This window comes from Melanerpes formicivorus, unplaced genomic scaffold (genome assembly GCF_026170545.1).
Source record: "Melanerpes formicivorus ecotype bairdi unplaced genomic scaffold, bMelFor1.0.p_v2 SCAF_16, whole genome shotgun sequence".
Classification (NCBI taxonomy): domain Eukaryota; kingdom Metazoa; phylum Chordata; class Aves; order Piciformes; family Picidae; genus Melanerpes; species Melanerpes formicivorus.
Window position 1 is genome coordinate 6,104,317 of NW_027142368.1, and position 17,269 is coordinate 6,121,585.

General features: G+C 41.6%; 1 protein-coding gene across 2 annotated transcripts in view; it reads left to right on the forward strand.

Moving 5' to 3' along the window:
• Positions 1-17,269, forward strand: part of HIPK3 (homeodomain interacting protein kinase 3) — a 103,260-nt gene that overhangs the window by 41,736 nt on the left and 44,255 nt on the right. For both annotated transcript variants that reach the window (XM_068147887.1, XM_068147886.1), the window contains exon 2: positions 7,276-8,371. In XM_068147887.1, the coding sequence (XP_068003988.1) occupies positions 7,278-8,371 (1,094 nt within the window). In that variant the 5' untranslated portion in view covers positions 7,276-7,277. The remainder of the gene's footprint in view (positions 1-7,275; positions 8,372-17,269) is intronic.

The window sequence follows — 17,269 nt, forward strand, 5'->3', positions numbered from 1 at the left end:
GTTCGGGACGTTCATTTTAGTGTGCCTACTGTTTTCAGGTTCAAAAAGAATTAGGCTTTTAAAAGAAGAGATTAGACTGGCTGGTTGAAATGCACCATTTGTGTTGATGGTGGCACATTCTAACTAGGAGAGCATGCTGTCATTGGGGCTGGTAGCCCATACTGTGCTGCTTGTGCTTTCTTTTCAGTTGCATAACAGCTTCTTGCCCAGCAGGAAAAAAAAAAAAGAAGAAAAAAGCTTGAAGTATTCTATTTGACTTTTTAACTATGATTGCAGTCATATTGGCATCACGAGATTTAGTGTTTGATATTTGTGGAAAAGATGAATATAGTGATTGTATTCTTCAGCACTGCTACTGGCTCAGATGACAGCGTTGAGTCAGAGGAGTTTGCTCTGATATTTTATGTAAAATACGTTTGTGTTCAGTGTATGGCGTCAGCGCTGTTTCCAAGGATTGAGATAATGGGGCAATTGAGACCAGTTCCTATCACACAAACTTATGTTTGCAATTTCTGATATTGCTGCAACACTGGTAGTGGCCAATTAAAAAAATTCTCACATGTTGTACAGATCTAAAATGTGCCCTGCAACGTTTTTCCTCAGGTGAAGAGTAACTACGTTTGACGTCTGCAAAACGGGATTGTTTTGATTATTTACTTCTCACCCAGGCATTCTCCAAGCTTGGAACCAGTCTCTGTCCTCCCAGTCTCAACCTTTGCTACTGATCTGTGCAGGGCTAAGGTTTCATGTCAGGCAAAGGCTGCCCTCAGCTCAGCTTAGTTTTCTTGTGTGTATGATGAGCCAAAATTCCAAAGCTCTGAAATATCTTGCATGTTTTAATCAAAAATCATAATCATTGCTTTTGTCATTAAACTTCTGGGTCTCCAGTTGGTGCTCCTAGAACGGCGTGTTGGCTTCTTTGCTCAGAGCTGCTTCTACAAAGGTACCTCTGCAACTCGTTGTGTGTGCCTGTTGCAGTTCTTGTCCAGAATTGCCTCTGTGGTTATGCAAGGAAACAGTTTGTATGGCAGATGTTACTTAAAATACTGCCGTGCTTTCTCATTGCTCTGCTCCCTCTATGGATCAGAGATCTGTTTGCAGAACTGTTTTTGAGGTGTCCAGCAGTTGAGATTCTGTGGGCTTGTATCTCTTAACTCTGTGTACTTTCTGCAGATAACTTTTCTCCTTTATAAACTGCAAGAAGCCTCAATTGCCAGTGCTTTGTTATGAATCATACAGCTGGAGTAAGGGAATTCCTCAGGGTGAACAGTTCACATCAGTACAGCTTGTTCAGCTACATATCCAAAATAAACAATAACATGGAGGTGCTGCTACCACCAGTAATAAGCTTTCTTCTAGGGGGAAAGAGATGGCAACTATTCAGCTTTTTGTTTGCTAAACCACGTGAAAAGTGGGTGGCAACTAGTATAAAAAGATGATTTCCCCCCCACCAAATCTGGGAAAAATGAAAGTGTTTTTACATATTTTTTTTTCAGAGGGATTCATAAGTAAAACACTCCCTAAGTGCTACTGGTCAAATTGTGCATTTGCTGGAGGTCACCACGCCTTTAGAAAGCCTCCCTTGTGCCCAGTTGCAGTGGAAGAAGGGTGCAGTGTGTTGGAACCGGTTCTCACTGCTGGAGGCTGGGAAGAAGTTGGAAAACAAGTTTTTGTGAGTTAAATTGTAATTATAGTATTAAGTGGTTGCTACTGACTGGGCTTCCCCTGCCCAGGATTTTGCCACAACAGCAGCAGCATAGTGATTGCACTTCTTGGGGCAGTGTTGTTTAGGGGCTATTTGTTTTTCTGAAGAGTCAAGGGTGGAGTGTAGCATTTTCTCTTCACCTCTGCTGCAGTGGTCTTACTAGCTAGTTAGTCTGCTGCACCCCCTGCCTTACTCTGTCATGAGGAAATGCCAGTGTGTAGTTAATTATTAATGGTGGTCAGGCCTGGAACAGACCTGTTACGGTCTACCACATCAGTCATGTTTAGGAATTTTCCAGGAGGACTGCTTGAGAAGGCTGGAGATACATTTTTAAGAATCTAGTAAAGAGCATTGTTACAGTGAGGTGAACATTAGCAAGATGTTACCCAGAGGTGCTTCATTTCACTGAACAGCATCTGTGTGGCTCTCTGATTTCTGGAGACTGAAGCTTCACTGGGGAGCGCAAGCTGTGAAGTGCCTCCTGTTTATCATCATTACTTTCTGAGAACGTATTTAAGTTAATGAACAATGGATGTACTTACTTAGACTGTGGTTTTAACAGTATTAATGTGTGCATTTTAATCAGAGGTACATAATTTAACATTAGTAAGTCATGTACAGACTTCCCAGTTGTCTCTGCTTCCAACTTTGGGCCAAGAAGGCTCATTTCCTTCAAAGGGAGCTTGAGGTGGTAGTAGTTGGTGGTTGTCTTGAAACAGGCTTTCATTCCCGTTAGCCCTTGCAGTATTCACAAGCAGCACCTGGTGCATGAGGTGGGTTGCAGCAACCGTGGTAGCAGAGCAAAGCAAGCTGGAGAACTCCGGAGCAGGCTCCTGTGTGCCCTGCCTGAGTGGTCACTGCCCTGGAGTGAAGTTAAGGTGGTCCTTTTGCACTTGGGGGAAAAAAGTAGGCTTTTAAAATGTGTGAAGGAGTGGACAGACTTTACTGAGACTCAAACTGAAAACTGAGTAAAGCTGGAGGCTGCCCATGGTGCATCACCTGGGTGTTGTTCAGTTTCTTCTGATGGCTTTGTTTACTGTGCTTTGGTTTGTATCCTGGAGTGGTCTTGTAGTGCGCACATTTAGGGTTTATTTTAAATGAACTTTAACTGGAAGATGTGTGCCAGATGCTCCCAAATGTTCAGGCTTAATACTCCCTCAAAATGAGATTTTTCTTCAGAGCTGGCTGCTTTGCTCTACACATCCCTTCCTTTATGTGCTGCTGGACTTGTTAATGTAGATATAGTCTGACAAGCTTCAGTTTGTACAAGGAAGCAGGAGTAGTCTTGATAAGAAGTGTGCAGAAAGATGTATGAGCTCCATGAAGTAATTTGTGACAAGGTGGGGAAAAGAAAGATCCAGTCTGTGGTAGGGGAAAATGTGCTGTATGTTATTTCCTTTTACCAGAACACCTCCTAATAAAACCTCTTTATTCTTTTCAGTGTAAGCTATCTGCAGGATTGCATTGTAACCTGAATCCCCCAAAAGAGTAAAAAACCCACACAAAAAAACAAGTCAAAAAGCCCCAAACCCCCATCAAACAAAAAACCCCACACCCAAACAAACAAAACACAAAACCAGCTGAAAAACCAAACCACCACTCTCTCTCAACCACAAGATAACCCCAAACCAACAAAAAAAAGTCTCCCATGCCATGGCAGTGCTGTCAGAGAGTGTGCATGGTATTGTCCCTTTAACATTTGTTGTGCAGCTCTGCTGTCTGGGTGTGGAGCAGGGGAAATCAATTCTAATAATAAACTTATCTTCTCATAGCAAAGACGTCCAGCAGTTGGTCATACTGAGCAGTTAGGTGCTGTGTATTTCATTCCATGTTCCTTAATGTGTAGTAAAGAGTGTGTCTGAAATGCTGGCTGAGCACTGCCTATGAGTACACGGCAGAGGTCTGTAAGCAGTCTCAGGTGTAGGCTGCTGCAGGATTTTTATTGTACCTCTTTCAGATGAAGACCTCAGAGTGTTTTAGTCACTGTTACGTGAAGGCACTGTAGTTTCTTCAGTTGAGATTGTCTTTTTTTAAACATATACTTCCAGATGCACACAGTGTAATGGGGCTAATGGAGAGCTGTAGGAAAAGATAAGAAATTAGATGCCCATAAAGAACTCTAAGACCATTTTTATTTTATGGGGTAAAATTGGTTCTTTTAGTTCAGTCTGTCATGATTGCATCAAAGGTTTTTCTTCCGAGGTATGTTACCTGTTTTATTTTGCCTGTAATTTTTTTTTCTTGGACTTGCTGAGAATGTTCTTAAAATAACTCAATAAGCACTTCGTATCTGAGAACAGAGCTCTTAGACTTCAGGGTCATGGGGTTAAGCCTGTAAGAAATACACAAACCCCAAAAGATGACACTCTAGTTTTTCTCAGCCATCTGAAATTAATATTAAAGAGAAGTCTGGAACTATGGTCTTCCAGCCCTTCAGGACCTGTTTGAATAGCATGAGCTGTAGAAAACTTAGATTTGAATGCCAGCCAGCAAGCTCCAGTAAGAATCTGGTCCTCTAGCTGTACTAGAGGACAATGCTCCCTACCTGGTGGCTGTCCTTTCTTCAGAATCCCCCGTAATTGCAATGTAGGGTTATCACTACATTGTCGTAGTAAACATCTTGATCCCATTCTATCAGCTTTGGTGACATGCTTACTGGGGCAAATACCTTCTCAGAAGTTAAACCATGCAAGACATTTGCTTTTGCTTATAGCAGAGCCAGAGTGAATGGATCTGCTGGTTTCCTGCAGCTTGGCAGGCTTCTTACCCATGGATCAGGTGTCCATGCTTCTTCCCCTTGGGCAGCACAGCTTTGGCTACTTGACTGGACCTGTTTTTGCCCAGGAGGCAAACAGCTTGTCCAGAGCTGTGCTGGTGGCACTGGAAGCTCCAGGCTGGTTTGGATGTAGGCATGCTTTGGGGCAGTCAGTGAGGGTTGAATTTGGAGCTCTGAGTAATATGATCAGGGTAAGTGATTCATTTACATAGAATCAGTATAGCAGACAGCGTATGTCCCATAGTCAGTGATGTGTTTGTGCTGTGCACCAGGCACTTTGTAATGGGGTGTGTTACTTAGGAGAGGACTCAAGAACTTAAAGAACTTTTGCCTGTATTTTGAGGTTGAGAGTTAGTCTTAAGGCTTTCTTGTGGAGCAGGAGTCCAGTGGCAGTCCCATGTCATTTGGTGGTCAGAGAGCCTGTCTGCCAGTGATCTCCAGCTTTATGTCATCTGTCTCTGGACAAACAGCTTTGGAAAGAAAAGGACTTTGAAGTTTTCTTCTACTGCTGAGGCAAGAACCATTACAGGATGCTAAACTGAGGTGATGGTATGATTATTTTAATCACTCTTATGAAGTTTAAATGCTGATTTCCCTAAATCAAATCACAGCTTCAGAATAATTATGCTGTGTGTTTGGTTAGTTTTCATTTGATCAGTTATTGCAATGTCTGCTTCAAGTTTTATGTGACTCATCTGCAATTTAAATATGTATTGCCAGAATCTTCATGCACTTGGTATGAAAAAGTGATTTAATTAAAGTATTACTGTATCAAATTTGTCTCTGAAAGCTGGTTGAACTGGTATAAACTGTAACTTCCCTGAAACCTTGTAGTCATTTACCCTGGGGTCCATCCACTACCTTTTTCTTAATGTTTAGCATTGCATGACATGAAAGTTTAAGGCTGGTGTGTGATGGGTCTATAAGGGGACACGGCAGGGTCAGTGCAGAGATGAGAGCTGGAAGGCACAGCATCCAAGACAGGCAGGGTCTGTGCATTTTAAAGTGGAACTGAGAGTCCTCATCCTAGGTGTGGGCAGGGTACTGCTGCTGGTGTCCTGCTACCTCTGACACTTTCTGGAACACTGCCTTTCATGCCTGGGAAAGGGAGGGATGTTGTGGAGTATGACCCTGAATGGTCTTGTGGCTCTGCTTTCCAGAGTGCTAGTGTCAGAGTGACTTCAGGGAGACAGTGGGACTAATCCTGTGCCATCATATGGGCTGTGCAGAATGGGGCTGCTGTGCTTGGGGGCTTCCCAGGCTGGCAAGTTGCTTGTTCTTGTGCAAACCTGGGTTTGGTTACCAGTTTCAGAGGTGTGAGCGTTCTGTCTGAGAGGCTCTAAAAGCATAGCCTTTCAAAACTTTTTGGCCTCAGTGAAGGTAGAGTCAATCAGGTTGAAATTTTGGTCTCAGCCTTACTGGGAAATCAAAAGTTAAAATTATCCCTAATCTTTCATTGTTTCACTTCTCTCTTAGCAAGGAAGTAATTTTGTTGGCAGAAAAAATATATATGAAAAATGTATAGAGATTATAGAAAATATATCTATAGGAAATCCACACCCCCACACCCCCCCTTCTTGTTCAGTGGAAAATAAGTTTTCCATGAGAAGTTTCTCTTTGTAAATTCCCTACCTACAATTACCATCCCTGTTTTCAGAAATGTTCAGGGAAGTAGTTTGGAGGTCTGTAAAACATGAGTCAATTCAACAGGTTACTTTAGAATGTAGGTTTTCTGTGGTCCACCTTTATACAACTAGGATATTTGAAAAGATGAGGCTAATGTTAGGTATCTGAATCTGAATTGGAGGGGAGGAAAGAAAAAAAGTAATTGGTGCCAAACTCCTGCAGCAGGACAGTATGTAACTTGGAGAAAGCTCCTGCTTTTGGTCACTGGATTAGGTTACTGTACCAGTAACCAGCTGTGTCATTTACCCAGAAAGCTGCATTTATTTCTGTGAACATGTGCATGCTCCTAAGGTATTTTAGGCTTCATCACATGGCTCAACCACTTTCACTTTCATCAGTTAAATTATTTGAGCTTTGGCAGTCTCAAGCTGTTCCAGGGGAGGTTTAGGCTGGAGGTTAGGAAGAAATTCTACACAGAGAGAGTGATTGCCCATTGGAATAGGCTGCCCGGGGAGGTGGTGGAGTCACCATCATTGGAGGTGTTTAGGAGGAGACCTGACAGGGTGCTTGGTTGCATGGTTTAGTTGATTAGGTGGTGTTGGATGATAGGTTGGATGCGATGATCTCGAAGGTCTCTTCCAACCTGGTTTATTCTATTCGCCTGTTTGTTCTTAGAAACCCAACGGTGCTTACGATGAGTAGGTTGGGTACTCGTCCAATGAGGTAGCCTTGGCTCACAACTCAGAGCTTGTAAGTTATTTTACACCATCACTGCTAAATATTTGACTTAGGTTACTGAACACCAGGATACTTTTGTACATGGAAATACTGAGAATTTTCAAATGAAAGCTGAATTTTTGATAGCACAAAGGTAGATCCCTCCCTTGAAAAATGATGAGTAATAGCCTGCTGCAGACTAGCTCAGTCCTGTCCTGTGTAAGCAGCAAACGTACTTAATGCTGTAGTCTTGTGTGCTGAAGTGTAAGCTCTGGTAAGGCACGAAGGCCTTGCTATTGGTTGTAAAACTAAATACCAAATGGCTTTATGCTGGTTCATTTGGAAAATCCACCAGTGTCCTGATTCTTCTAGAATAGAGAGCTGCTGCAGAGCTCACAAATGTTGATGCGGGATTGATTCTCACTCACCTTTTCTTTTTCTCCTTCTGTAGGTATGGCCTCACAAGTCTTGGTTTATCCACCATATGTTTATCAAACCCAGTCAAGTGCCTTTTGTAGTGTGAAGAAACTCAAACTAGAACCAAGCAGTTGTGTGTACCACGAAAGAACCTACCCGCAAATCTATGTGAATGGTAAAAACTTTGGAATTTCTCCCCACAGGGTTAGTGCGTACTTTCAGACTAAAAACCCATTTGACAGACCTCGAGGACAGAACTTTTTGTTGCAGTCAAATGCTGTTGCTTTAAAAAATATTGCAGGTGCTACAAAAGCGTTAGCGGCGCGGGCGCAGCAAGCTCAGTTAGAGGCACCTCGGACTGGGGCGCAAGGCAGCCGATCGGATATTGTGGAAGGACCCCAGCGATGTGGATTGAAGCGTAAGAGCGAAGAGTTGGATAATCAAAACGGCACAATGCAGATTGTTGACGACCTGTCCATCCTGCCTGCAATGTTACAGACCAACGTAGGAAACCCAGTGACGGTTGTGACAACAGCTGCAGCTTCAAAACAAAGTGGTACAAGCGGAGATGGTGATTACCAGTTAGTACAGCATGAAGTATTGTGCTCCGTGAAAAACACTTACGAGGTTCTTGATTTCCTTGGGCGAGGGACCTTTGGACAAGTAGTGAAGTGCTGGAAAAGGGGGACAAATGAAATTGTGGCAATCAAAATCTTGAAGAATCATCCTTCATATGCACGCCAAGGGCAAATAGAAGTGAGCATATTAGCGAGACTGAGTACTGAAAATGCTGATGAATTTAACTTTGTGAGAGCCTATGAATGCTTTCAGCATCGTAACCATACTTGTCTGGTTTTTGAGATGTTGGAACAGAATTTGTATGACTTCCTCAAACAAAACAAATTCAGCCCTCTGCAACTGAAAGTAATACGGCCGATTCTGCAACAGGTGGCCACTGCACTGAAAAAACTGAAAAGTCTGGGTTTAATCCATGCTGACCTCAAACCAGAGAACATTATGTTGGTGGATCCTATTCGGCAGCCTTACCGGGTTAAAGTAATAGATTTTGGGTCTGCCAGCCATGTATCAAAGACTATTTGTTCAACCTATTTACAATCTCGGTATTACAGGTAAGTGTCTTTTACCTTGTAACTTGTAAGGGAGCAAATGTTACCACTTATTTAAGTTAATGACTTAATTACTCTTCCAGATAATTGGTGAATGTAAGAACCGTCTAAGAAGGAAGGCCATATTGAGATGAAGTGGTTGGGTGCTATTCTACATGTGAATAGTTGTTTTGAATGCTTTTATAGCTTTTTTTCTTTTCCCTGGAAGTATGGTTTATGTTGTACTCTGAAGTCATCACTTAATGTTGAAGCCTCTGATAAGGCTTTTTAAAGGCAAAATGGAAACGAAAAATAGCCTTCACTTGCTTGATTAGGATGCCTTTCCTGCCTTCCTAACTTGTTGTTTTGTGGTTTTTTTCTTGTTTTCCTTGTAAGCAGCTGGACAGTGTACTAGAAGTGCCATATTTTTCTATCCTGATGCCAAAGATTATGTAAACGCCTCTGTTTTACTCCAGCACTTGTAAATATTTTGCCTAGTTCTTAGAAACTCAATTCTAATGGTGTGCCTTCAGCAGCAATGGACTTCAATAAACTTCTGGCATTAGTGAGTCTTAGGAGACTTTAATGCTTAAGGTGATAACTGTGATTTTAGTACATGGTTGTATTCTGCATTGCCCTCAAAATGGAGATGTATTTCTGATGTTGTTTCTTTAATCCTTTCTTCATATGGATACCCAATATGTGTGACAAGGCAAAGCTTTTAATACTTAGCATTTGAGGTCCTTTGTTTTCTTCAGGATGAACTTGGGAGGATTGAAGCCCTTTTCCAGTTCTGCTTTGCAGCATTGGCAACAGTTTATCCTGAGCATTGCTTCTCTCAGTAACAAGCTAATACACTAGGAGAATGAGTCATTTGAAGAAAGTATTTAACTGTTTTGCAGCTATTCATGCTGGAAGTGAAAACTTGTGCAGAGCAGTTCTAGGCTTTATGAAATCAGTGATTGGAGTCCATGCCAAAAGAATCTGAGTATTATTTGACTGCAGCTTGTAAACAAGAACATTTAATGTACAGTGCTCTTAGGAAATATTCTTATTCATCACCTGCATTTCCCCATTACTTAATTACAAATTGCAGCTAAATGTTTAAAGTTCGTCACCAGAAAACTAAATCAGGAAACCATAGGGATTGATGCTCAGCCACATTACAGAAAAACTGTGCAGGAGAAGAGAGGAGAAATTAAATAACTGGAGAGTTAATTCTGGTGTTCTAGCTGTACACCACTCAAGATACTGTCTCTTCAGGCCTCTTGTGTTGTGCAGGTCCTGAGAAGGCAGCATGAGTTTTGTGAGGTTCTAGACAAGTGCAGATGTCTTAACATCAGCTGTTCTGTACAGATTTGTAGTTCAGCAGATACCTAAGATGTGTGATCTGAGAATACTTCCTGACACAGTTCACCTTTTTATTTATTCAACTAATTGCAGATTATTGTGGTTTATTGCCATTTCTCTCTTTTGCCTCCCCAAGAATTTGACAGAGGGAGACCAAGCTGGATGGTCATCTTGTAGCACTTTGTTCTCATTTAACTGCTTTCAAATAGTTGGCTTTTTTCCTATTAGACATAGTGTTTGTTGTGCTTATTCAGTTGCCTACATACACATTTTAGCTGTCATTTACTTCAGTGGATTCTACTTTGCACATTGAGCAGGTCTGTGTGCTGGCAAGATCAATGTGGAACTCCTTGGCACACCTTGTGTGCCATATCCAGATACTGGTATTGCACTGCATGTACTGAAATGTAAGAGGGAGTTGTTGTAGATGTACATGCAAACCACTTTTCTACCCCTCCCCTCCAAAATTAAACTCAAGGGTGTATATGCCTGTCTTGGCTCAGTGATGTTGAATGATATTCATATGGACTACATATTAACATGTGCACCTAGAATTCCCTTGTTACTAATTTGTACTTAAGTACCTTGTAAATACTCAGGCTGTTTAGCAAAGGTCATATTCTTTATTTTGTGTAGTTTCATAATCTTTCTATAAACCAGCATTTAAGGCAGCCTTTTTTTTTGGAAGTAAAAAGGATAGCCAAAAGGGGGGGTGGGGAAAGGCTAGGATCTATTGAGTAGTTTTGGTGTTGCATTTAGGAGAAAAATTGGTTGACAAGTTTAAAACTGATTAAAAAAATAGAGACTATACAGCACAATTATTTTCAGCAGAAAGTTCACTTCTGAAGAAGTTTTTAGCATGCTGGATTTCCTCATGGATATGTGGCTGGCTGCTGTTTGAGGGATTGAGATTAACTTTGTGTAGCTTGGCGTGTAGTTTCTCAAAGTCTGTTTTTATTGCTTTGGAAGCACCTGACTAGCGTAAATACTATCAGGAAATAGAGATTTGATTCAAAAGGTCTCAAAATAGAGGATGCCAGAGAGAAGTGAAGAGAGAAATCTTAAAAAGGAATGAGAAGGGCCTCCAGAGACTATATTGTATTGAGATGGAATTTATTTTGCAAAAGATGGTGCCTCTTGTCAATCAGATAAGGAGCTACCTTATGAAGTACAACCGTACTTAAATGTTTGAGGTTCTTTTGGTATTAAAAGAGGGTGGGAGTGATAGTGCAGGTTTGACTTGTTTGCCTATGACAGGTTGAAACAAATCCTTTAAAATAAATCAGCAGCTGCTGTGTGTGTTGAGGTTATTTAGCAAGAAAATGTTCATTTAAATAGATTTTTGTTTAAAGTTTGAAGCTCAATTAATCCAATTACCATTCAAATTGGCAATGGTGTTTTGAAAATGGTTGTTCCCTGCAGCATCTCTTTATTAGCATGAATCTATCTGTATTCCTGCGTGCAGCCTTTGAAAAGCCTTTCTGTGCTACTCTCTGTGTGTATTGTTGAGATCTTTACTGGTAACTCCTACCTGTGGGCATCCTTCCGTGGTCAGAGTTGACAGAGCATGAGACTTTGCTTCCCCAAGTGACAGGCACAGTATGCTACTTTGACACTTATGTGGATATATCCAATGTAAAGGTGATGTGAACCTGGCCATTTTCTGAAGAATTTAAGCTCAAGAGTTTAAGCAGAATAATTTTGGTTTTTAAAGTTGCTATTTTAGGATCTGGGGCCTTAGAAAAGGATGAAGTTGAAATGTCCTTAAACAACAGCATAGGCTGGGAGGAAGCAGGGCTGCATCCACACAGAGTCACAGAATGCCAGGTTGAAAGGGACCACAAGGATCAATTGGTCGAACCTTTCTGCATTCTTGCAACACTGGGGTGCTGCTTCTCAGCTCTGAAGTGCTCTGCTCTCCTGCTAACCCCATCCTTGTTCCTCATTCTGCTCACCCTAGGTCTGCAAAAGTGCCTGTGCTGGTGTGAGGAGGGAGGGGGGAAGGAGTGGGCCTGGGCATGAGAGAGAGGAAGCAGCACTGCTGACTTCCACCATGGTTGTTTTCAAGAATAGGATTTGTAATTTTTCTGTGGAAAGCGTGTGCCCACTGGTGTCTTTAGGGGTGCCATGGAATGCTCAAGGAAAACCACAGGGAAGTTTTGCAGAAGTGAATAAAGAGAAAGGATTGTTTGGTGGGTTTCATTTATTTTTCCCCAGTCCTGTCACCATTTTTTTACTTTGTTCATGGGCCCCTCATGAGCTATGTATTGTGAGAATGGAGAATGCCACAAAGTCTGATGTTACGGTGTTTGTTCTGAGTAGTAGTGTCAGTGTTTCACATCATAAGAGGAAATGAGTAACAAATTGGAAAAATAAGTAATAAGAGGATTAGGACTTCAAGGCAGGAAATGTAATACAGCCATGTGAGTGGATAATGGGCTGACTTAACCTTAGTCTATAGCAGAAGAGGAGGTGACATAATGATGGCTGCTGGGGACATTACAGTACTATGGGGAGAGATTAGAAACTGGTAATGGAATAATTGCATTTTGAAAGGAGGTAGAGATGCACAAAAATGGAGACCAACTAGATGGACTGATGATGATGTGATGGCTTCCTGTTTGTGGGGTTTTGGTTTGTTTGGTTTTTTTTGCTTGATAATGCTGAAACAGAACTAAGAAACCAGTTTAAATGAGTATAAAAACACTTTTTAACATTTCATTACCTCTTGGAAACTCCTAACTACTATATATTGCTAGCCACTAGAGTATGGATACAAATAAATACCAACCACAATGCACTGTCTTAAGCCACAGATTGTTATTTTTCATTTATTTTAAAGACATAATGTTGTTATGAATGTTCTTTCCCTGAAAGACAGTGTCTGTGCTGCCCTTTTTTTTTATGGTGGTCTGGATTTTAGTAGCTGTGGGCTAGAGAGATGTGGTATTTGAAGCCTTTTCTTTGCTGCTGGCCTCACACATTAAGACTGTTGACCTTTTATGAGTGATCTAAGCAGGTAAATAGCTAGGCAGTGTATACAGTTTGAAAAGAACCCCTCCTTACATGCAGTGTAGGTAATCAAGCTTTTGTCATATATGGAAATGATATGCTAAGTATGTTACTGTCCTTACGGTCAGCTGTGCCCTAAATCACAAAAATGAGTGTGTTGCATCCAAAATAAAAAGCTTCTTTCCCCCTTACCTCATGGTGCAGGCCAGGGGGGAGGGGAATACACAGTTTTATTTCTAATTGTGGTGTCTTGTGGTTGCCTGATAAGGCAGAAAGATTTCCCAGGGCATGGTATTTCCATCTGCAAGTCATTTTCCTTTGCCTTTTGCCTGAGATTGGATGTAGTTGGGTGTGAGAAGGATAGCTTCAATATGGCAGGCTCCAAGGAGTAGTAACCTCCAAGAAGAGTCGGGTTATCTGATCTGCTCATAGTAGTCCTGCCTGTCTGCTTGGGTTACTTTCCTTTCTGTTGCCGTGAAACAATGATCTTCTCAACATTTTGCACTCAGAGATAACTCTTGAGGTCTGTTCACCCAGCAGACCTCTTCTTTCTTCTGGATCTTCTCCTAGCAGTTTTTTCCCAGAGAAACTTGTGTTGATGCCTGTGTATAATTTCCCCTTTTTGCAGTAGTTATAGGCAACACAGGAGTTGTGATTCGCTTGTTAGCCAATACCCAAGTGATGGCAATGCCACCTGCACCTTTCAGGTGTTGTTGAGAGCAGGTAAAATTGTGTTCAGGGGATCTACAGTTTCATCTGTTGATTACATTTCAGGTTATCTTCCTAAAAGACAGGATTTTCCAAGTGAGACTTGGAAAACCTTAAGAAACTCTATCATTCATAAAATTCTTCTAATGTCAAGGATTTAACAGTAGCCATTGGAGGTGTCGGAATGAGCAAACTACTTTACTATGTGCTTCTTATGTGAAGTCGCTGCTCCAGTTGCCTCTGTAGCTGCCTTGATGGTCATGGTTTCTGTCTTTCACCTTCTGTCTCCTTAGAAAACATCCACTTCATTGTGCTGTGTCAGATTGTAGTGTTGGAGTACAGATGGAAATAACAAGTAGTCAGGTTTCTGATGGAAGGATGCTTCTCTTGGCAACCAGCAGTCTATATGCAAAGTGCTGCTTAATTTGGGGGAATGAAAAGAATGGGAAGCAATATAATTGATCCCTATCATTGTATAATTCAGGGTTGGAAGGGACCACAAGGATCATCTAGTTCCAACCCCCCTGCCATGGGCAGGGACACCCCACCCTAGGTCAGGCTGGCCAGAGCCTCATCCAGCCTGGGCTTAAACACCTCCAGGGACGGGTCCTTGACCACCTCCCTGGACAGCCCATTCCAGGGCTTCACCACTCTCATGGTGAAGAACCTCCTCCTCACATCCAGCCTGAATCTCCCCACTTCCAGCTTCATTCCATTCCCCCTAGTCCTATCACTACCTGAGATCTTGAGAAGTCCTTCCCCAGCCTTCCTGTAGGCCCCCTTCAGATACTGGAAGGCCACAATTAGGTCACCTCTGAGCCTTCTCTTCTGCAGACTGAACAGCCCCAACTCCTTCAGTCTGTCCTCATAGGAGAGGTGCTCCAGCCCTCTGATCATCCTTGTGGCCTAGCCACCAACTGAACCTGTGATAGGCTGATGGACAACCTGAGTGATGCTGGCAGAATGGAAGGTGTCTGGTTATGAAGAGGCATTCATAGCTTGGAAATGCTTTTCTGCTCAGCAGTAAAATATGATCCTCATTATTCAGCAATGCGCTCATAAGGAGAAGCAAGTGATGTGAGTGGATACACTCAGTGGAGTCAACTCATTCCTGAATCAGATAGTGATATGCTCCTTACAGCCTTCCAACTAAGGGTGGTTGCTAATCAACAGAGTTGTTCCAGACAAAATGCCAAATGTCACTTGTGTTGTGGCGGAGCTCAGAGAGATGGAAAAATTGCTGTTGGATGTGTTCCTGTTGGACAAGAGCAGGTTTTTCCCCCTCTCCTCCTCTTACCCTCCTCTCCCATGAAGTCTCTGAGAAGATCGAGGAAGAGAGATACTCATTGTGTCCTGTGGTCCTAATGTTGCTTTTGCCTAGCCAGCTCTTCTGCAGCTCAGAAAAGCAATATGATCTGGTGTGATCTCTGCTTTAAAGGGTTTCAGAAAAAGAAGAAAGCAGTTGAGCTCTGCAGCCTCCTTACTGCCCATGACCTGGGCTGTTGCACCAGAACAGCTTTTTTGTTTATGACTTTTTCAGCTTCATGCTTAGTTTTGGAATAAATCAGCAAGAGTTTCTGCTGCTTTTTCTCCCTCAAGTTTATATTTGATTTGTTCTTCTAAAATGTTTTTTTAATTTTGAAAGATGGTGTTCTCAAGGCTGTAAATTCCTGGAGAGGCTTGTTTTCTCAATAACCTTTGCAATGTGATTAAATGTAGTCCTTGTCACTGCAGGGACCCCAAAGAGCACAGGATGGCAGTTCCTCCCTGGACTGGTTTTTTTGTTAAATTTGAACATTTTTCTTTTTGTAGCTTGTGACTGTGGGCAGGCTGGGTTACTGTGACTTGGTGGGTAACACATTTGTTGTATCTGAGTAACTTGTCAATTATCTTCTAATAGCAGATCAACACACACATATGTTTAAAATACCAGTTTAAAACTTATATACAAATAAAAACCTGTCTTAATAGGTTTTCTTATAGGAATGACCATGGAGAGAGAAGTGGTGCAAAACTGACATCAGGAAGCAGCTCAAGTCCACACATTGCTGTCACATACTTCAGTTTCTAAATTAGCTTTATCTAGAGTGGGATGTCTTGAGTTTTCCCTTTTCACATTCCTTAATATTCATGCTCAGTTCTTAAAATTAGTTTTTATTTTTTGGGGGTTTAGAGGGGAAGCAAAACTCTGGTTAATAAATTGAGCTTTCTGTCAGGGAAGCGCAGCACAGGAGCAAGCTAAAAATGCCTCTGTAAACAACTTGCACTTCAACATGCTAGCAGATGTTATTCTATCACTTTGAACTGTGCATCACTGAAGTGTATTGGGATATCTTAAAATAGTCAGGGGTGGTGGCCAGAGACTTTAGACTACTATAGATGGTGAGGCTGTTTCGCTGTTGCAATGAAATAAGCCAGGAGTACATGCTGCTAAGGTCATTTGCTTGCTCAAGGTCAGTGTGTTCAAAGTCAGTTGCTGTTCTTGTGAGCATGGTTACTGTCAGTAGTATGTATAAGAAAAGAGTCATGATAATGTAAGGAATTGCTTTTACAAGTCGCTTTGGACATGTAACACATTTCTCCCTCCCTCTTTAAAGCAGCAGGGCTGCAATGGCTAATTTCTTTTCATATCAGAGCAAACGGAACTTCATGTCCAGATAAGCTTTTGTTGTTCACATGACAAGCCACTGGATTTGGCAAGGTTTTGTTTCCACTCCTTGCTTAATGTTTAATTGACTTCCTATTTTAAACTTCTGTTTCATGATTAGCAGGACTTAACCGAAACCATTACAAGTATCCTCAGGACCATCATATTTTCATGTTTATGTGGCTATTTGATAACAAATACAGTTATAACTGTCTTGTTTTCCAGTCAACATAACATAATACCTTATTATTCAGGGTGTAAAAGCAGAAAATAAGGTTAGAATTTTTTTTGGGGGGGGAGTAGTTAGTTGAGTGTGTGTGGTTCTCCCTGTATTTCAGTTCTTTGAAAGGCTTAAGTTTGTCATAGCTAAAGTGTTGGGAAGCAGCTATGTATTGGATATCTCAATTGCAGAACATACCAGTAGGAGTTACAATGCTGTATTTGTAAATACTGTGTCTAACTGCACCCACTGTGCCTGTTTTGAAAATATGGCTTTGTGTTTCTGTTGTAAGAGCAGGTAGTACTAGTTCTAAATCAACATAATTGAAAGCAAAGCCCCTGTCTCTTCCATCTGGCATCCTTGTCTTTGAAGCAGAGCTGTTTTGTGGGGGGAGGTTGCCTTCTGCATCAGCTCACGGCGCCCAGCGCAAGTGAAGAGGATGAAGCAGACGTGTGGAGGAAGAATTCTGTGTGGTTGAGTACACAAAGACTGGCTGAGCTGCTTCTCTGCTGACACAGTGTGTGAAAAGGAGAGGATGTACTACAGCTGGGACTCATCCCATTAGCCACAGAAGGCAAACTGCTTCAGCTGGTCTGAAAATCAAGGAGGTTGAACAAGTGCAAATATGTGGGCACCCTTAAAATGTTTAACATTCATGCTGCTTCAGACCAAATCCAGCAATAAAATACTACCATGATTTAAAAAAAAACAACCCCAAACCAGTAACAAGACCCTTTTTTTTTTTTATTCAGAATTATCTGGAAAGTGGTAAAAATGGCTGATACAAAAATAAGTAAACTGAAAAGTTGTATGAAAATGTGCTGCCTGAAGATGTTTGTATTATCAAACATTATACTGCATGTCTGAAAGTCCTTGATCTTACAGTGCTAGCTAAAACTCTGGAGGAATTTTTGTTTGGAGTCTTAAAAAAAGACCTTCTAACAAGTGAAGTTGGATCAACAGGCTGGGGAAAGAAAAGCAAAAG